The 6000-nt window shown below is 37.7% G+C and overlaps 1 protein-coding gene across 2 annotated transcripts in view; it reads right to left on the bottom strand.

The window, feature by feature from the left end:
- Positions 1-5437, bottom strand: part of Tex15 (testis expressed 15, meiosis and synapsis associated) — a 61236-nt gene extending 55799 nt beyond the window's left edge. For both annotated transcript variants that reach the window (XM_021170328.2, XM_085844028.1), the window contains exon 1: positions 5361-5437. In XM_021170328.2, coding sequence (XP_021025987.1) covers positions 5361-5363 — 3 coding nt within the window. In that variant the 5' untranslated portion in view covers positions 5364-5437. The remainder of the gene's footprint in view (positions 1-5360) is intronic.
- Positions 5438-6000: the final 563 nt, after the last annotated feature.

Genomic DNA, 6000 nt, shown 5'->3' on the forward strand with positions numbered 1-6000 from the left:
AGAATATGTTCTTTGAGAAAGAAAATCATTAAGATTGACAAACCCTTATCCAAAGTAAAAACACAGGAAGACTACTCAAATTAACAAATTTGAAATGAAAGGGGTACATAACAGACACTGAAGAAATCCTACAAACATACTTTAGAAATCTGTATTCTACCAAACTGGAAAATCCAAAAGAGGGGAAAGATGTGTGTGTGTATGTGCACAGGATGTGAATTTTAATACTGCCTCGGCTATGTAAAACCATGTTTCAATCAATCTGATCATTGCTAATATAGCTGCATTAATTTTTGAATTTTTCTCCCATAGTTAAAAAAATATTATCTCTGGAATTTCTCACATATTTATGATGATGTGATGATGTTCTAGGCAAAGTATTTGATGGGACTTCCTGAACGTCTTAGCATCTTTCAAACCTTCTGACAGGCTGGAGAGATGGCTCAGCGGGTGGCTATTTGCTCGAGAACCTGACAACCTGAATTCAATTCCCAGGTCCCACATGGTGGACGGAGAGCATTGTTTCCTACACTTTGTACTCTGGAGTCCCCACATATATTACACTCTAGAATTACATGTGCACTGTGGTATGTACAATTGTACACAAACACACATGCATGCATGTATACATACACACAAAATAAACAAATGTAACTAAAAGAAAAATGTTACATGACATTCTCAGCAATATTTATCCTGATTGTTGTGGTATTTTATATTTCCTCAATAAAATTTTTTAAGTATGTATGTTCAAATATCTACCTTTACTCTTCCATGTTTCTAAGCTCCTCATTTATATCTAGGTAAAATGGTTCTTCCATCTAAGAGGGTTCTTCTAATCTACTAGACTACTAAGTTTTAAAAATTTTAAATTACAGGGGCTTGAAAAATGGTCAAGTAGTTAAAAGCACATACTTTTAACTACAGGGATTGGTTCCTAGCATCCATATCAAGAAGCTCAAAACTGCCTGTCACTCCCAGTTCTAGGAAACCTTACACATCTGGCCTGAGGGTACATGCATGTTGTGGATCAAACCTTACTCAGCCTTACTTTCATACACAAAATAAAAAGAATATTACATTTATTTGCATCACCCTCCCTCCCCGGCACCGTGTGTGTGTGTGTAAATTCTATGGTCCATGAATAGTGGTCACAGAACAAGTTTCAGGAAGCTATTCTCTCTCTTCACCATATGGGTCCTGAGGTTCAAACATGGATCACTAGGATTGGCAGCAACTGCCTTATCTTTGAGTAAATCAGCTTTCCCACAAACTGCCAAATTTAAATTTTGTTGATTATTATTTTCATGTATATGAGACACGTTTGATTCTTTAAAAAATTTTTTTGAGTCAGGGTCTTATATAGCCAGTCTGGTCTCCAAATCTATGTGTAGCCAAGAATGTCTCTGTGTTCCTGATTTCTCTGCATTCTAACACGATTTCTTTAAATGTAAAATAAATGTATTTTAAAAACTATGTGCGTTGTCTCTCTTTGTGTGTGTGTGGTGTGTGCGAGTAGGAGCACATGCGTGCATCGGAGGACAACTTTCTGGTGTTAGCTTTCTTCTTCCACCCTGAGTTCCAGGGACTCAAACTGAGGTCATTAGGCTGCAGAAAAAAACCATTTTTACTGGCCAAACCATCTCACTGGCCCTAAACATACTTTTATTTGATAATTCCACCATCTTTTGTTTGCTTTTGTTATTCAAGACAGGATTTCTCTGTGTAGCTCTGGCTGTCCTGGAACCTGCTCTGTAGACCAAGGTGGCCTCAAATTCATAGAAATCCACTTTACCTCCCAAGATTAAAAGTGTGTGTCACCACCAACCAGCAATTCCACCATCTTAATTCTAATAATCTGGTTTTTGTCTGTTTGTTTATAATACTTTGTTTCCTGAATTATAGATATATGCAAATATTCATATATACATATATTATTTATTAACATTTCTTTAAGTTCATATTCTTTGGAGCCTACCAGACATCTAGACCACTGAGCTACAATCAAGAGGTTCAAAATAAATCTTCATTGCATATGAAATAAACTGATGTTCTATAATGATGCCAATCCCATTTCAGAGGGCAGTATTTGTAATAAACAGAACCAGGAATACTGGTTTTCTACACATAAAAGAACAAAGTTGGATTAATCCCAAATGGGATCAAGATCTAACCATTAGAACCAATTATAAAAGCAAGAACGAGACCTTTTAGAAGGAATTAGGTCTTGACAGGTGGACCTTCCTGATGGGATTAGTGGCCCTAGAAAAATGATCCCGTAGACACCTTTTACCACAAGGACACTATGTGAACGAGGAAGTACCCCTCATCACACGCAGGTTCTACCAGCAGCTTGAGCAGACTTATTTAACTTCCCACATGTAAAGAGCAAACCTTTGTTCTTTTAGAGTTGTCGCATAGGTGGTATTTCATTAAAGCAGCCAAGATACACTAAAACAGAGGCAGGGGCTTTTTAAAAGATTTCCTGTGGACAAGTAACCCTTAGTCAGCAAGTCTGCAATCAAAAGGATTACAAAACAGCTCATACCAAAATATGTGTCTAAAACACAGTGCTTCCAGGCTAACATATAACTGTCACTACCAAATGTTTGTTCCATCAGTGATGGGAGGGCTCAAGGAGGTAACTAGTACACTGCTTCAATGACGGAAGCCTGAAACCAAGCTGTCCTACAGGGTCCAGAGTAGGCCTCTGCACTGCTATCAGCAAGGGCCTCTGTTAATAATACTCTTAGCTAACTCTGATCTTACTTGGTCAATTCAAGCAGGAGTAGCTGGATGAACATCAGATCCAACATGTATAGCCAAGATTACATGCCATCTTACAATATAAACATAAATATAAATGTTACTGTAAATGTGAAAGTTATTCTAGGACTTACATGTCAACACTTGTATACACTTTTAAGTGAAGTTCAACCATTTTGCAGCAACTTAACAGAGTCTATCCTTCATTCTCTTTCAAATCTTATAATGAGATTTGACCATGTATGACATGGAACTTGGGAAAGGAGGGTATCTTCAATGTTTAAATGTAGAACAATTAATGACCTAAAGCTCAGAGTTACTATGTTTTCAATTTTTACTTGACTGGCCATCAGAATCTATCTGACTAGTTTTCGTTTCCCCACTGTCTTGTTTACTTTGCCATATATCAGGATCTTTTAGAAAAGTACCACATGAAGATCATGCCCTTGGAGAAATAAACCTGATAAGTTCTACTTCTCCTGGAGGCATTACTGTCACCCAGAGGCAAAGGCTTACACAGGAAGAACACAATAATTCCAGTAGTTGACTCACTATTCTAAAAACAAAGGATTAAAAAGAAAAGTCAACATGAGGCTGGGGAGGTAGCTCACTGAACAATGGGCTTGCTGTGCAAGCCTAGTAATTTGAGTTCTGCACCCAGAACCCACAGAAAGGGAAAGAACAGACTCCACGAAGTTGTCCTCTGACCTCCACACATGTGCTCTGGCATGCATGCCCAAACATGCACACCATGTGCACCCAAAACACAGTGATACAGAAAATTAAAAGACAAGCATAACTCATGAGAGAATGCTATTTTGCTAATACTTGATTTAGTTATGTTTAAAAGATTTAAAGAACACACACTGTATGCTTAAAATCAGTATCCTTATCACGACTTTCCCAGGAAGCTTGATGTATAAAGCCGTGGCTCCATTCAACAGGTTATAGTAGGCTGGAAATATCACAATAATCAGGGCTTAGGAAGGGGTCCATGGAGCCCTTCCTTCCAATCTGTACTATGAGCTACTGATGGACTCTGCGGGAGGGGCAGTCGCTGTCTTCAGTTGTGTACCCACTGAAGACTCCAATGGATAGTTTCAAATACAAGGTCACACAGATGATTATGGTATGGTTAAACTCAATGGGTCTCAAAGCAAATCAAACCAAATCCACAAAAACAAAACCCAACCAACCAAACAAAAAACAAACCCAAACCCAAACCAACAATTATCCATTTTTCTATCTTCCGTACAAAATACAGTTCCTTGTGAAATTAAGTATGTTCTGTGATCTAAAGTATCCTCCCAAATTTGTATGTTGAAGCCTAACCACTGATGTAACTGCAGTAAGAGATAGTTTCTATGAGATCTGTTATCTTTTTCAAAAGACTTTAATTATGTGTATACATTTGTGTGGGTGCCTGATGGCATCACATCCCCCTGGAACTGTAGTTTCACACAGTTGTGAGCTGCCTGATGTGAGTGCTGGGAATCAAACTCACGTCCTCTCTCTCTCTCTCTCTGGAAGAGCAGTAACCAATGAGCTATTTTACAAGTCCCAGATTAATGCTATTTAAAAAGACATCTAAGGGAGCTAGGGAAGTCTATTCCCCTATGTGGGGATAGAGTGAAATGTCATTTATGAGAAAGGAGATGCTCATCAGACAAGAAATCAGTTGTTGCTTTAACTTTGGATTTTCCAGCTATCTGACCTGTTAGATATATATTTAAAGACAGTCTCTTTATGTAACTAAGACTGGCCTTGAACTTAAGACCTCCTGCTTCAGCCTCTTGAATAATATAGTTACAAATATATACTGCCACAAATGGCTGAGAAATACATTTCTGTTGGCTATGGGTTACACAGTTTATGGGATATTATAGCAGCTTAAACAGAAAAAGTTTAGTTCTCAATAAATATTTACCATCAGGACAAATATTTGCATACTCTGAAAGTTGACTCTATGTTATAAGATGCATCCCACATGTATCCTATTGAAAAACTGTAGTGATTTGTAAAAGTGAAGTCTTTGTGTCTGGCTTTGAGTGAAATGTTTCAGCAAAGCTTCTGCTATTTGGTTTAATAAGCAGAGGCTGAGAATTGTTTTGAGACTATTTGAACCTTGAAGAAATGTTTGTCTCCCTGGACAGTCTGCTCTTGGTTCTATGTGAGAGCTTGCAGACATATAAACCTTGGTCATAAGACACTCCTCTTTTGATTCTGGCTAGCCTTGGTTAAAGGGAACTGATTTGTGTGGGTCATCTGATCTCTTGGGCAGCAAGGACAGGATAACTGTGGTGGTTGGAACCTTTCCCAGCTCCTTAATTTTTGTATAATGACTGAATGAAAGTAACTGGAGTGAGCTAGTCGGGGTCAGTCTTTTTTTCCAAGAAAGAAGGCTGAACCCCTCTGCTCCTTCAGAAAATGAAGGTTTAGCATCTTAGTGAGCTTCTCTCTATTGTGGCACCTACGACCAACACCAACCATTGAAAAACTATTCATAAATTAGAACCAATCACCTAAAGAAGTTTTTAAAAAGTCATCACAGAACTGTAAATCATAGTAGCAAAGTCATCACTTGAAATACTTACCATTCTTCAATGGTATCTAGTGCCATAGAGATATGCTCAAGACTCAGCCCATACACGAAAAACAGTAACGGAGCATCTATTTAAAAGAGAAAGAGACAGAATGTAGAAAATTATTGTAAAAGCTCCCTGCTAAGAACCTTCCTAAAGTCCTTGTGATTTGATTTTACCCCCTCTGATTTCTGCCTCCAGCTCACCATTTATGTATGAACCTCTAATGAAATAAAATGACATTATGACAGTGGACAGGCTTGCTTTAGAGTTTTTACATACAACAAATCCACTAAACACTAAGTACTGTTACTTTTGTACCAAATTAATGGGAAACAGTTATTACACATGCTATACACAGTGTATGTACTTTGTATATATTAATGCCTCATTTTACCTTCTCATTATCAAGAAGACAAAACACAGACCAAGAAAGCTAAAAGAACCTGCTTTACTTAACTGGCAAGTTCATTTTCAGGTTCAAGCTTGCTGCCTTAATCTGTACACCAGTACACCATCCCAATGCTGGCCCTACATATTATCCTATAGCATTTAAATATTTGGATTGACTATATCATGGAAACATTAACAGCTATGATTAGTTTCTATCCTTAAATATGTATTACAACTAGCTCTGTGCTATTATACAATA

Source organism: Mus caroli, unplaced genomic scaffold (assembly GCF_978045245.1).
Source record: "Mus caroli unplaced genomic scaffold, Mus_caroli_1 scaffold_10, whole genome shotgun sequence".
Classification (NCBI taxonomy): Eukaryota; Metazoa; Chordata; class Mammalia; order Rodentia; family Muridae; genus Mus; species Mus caroli.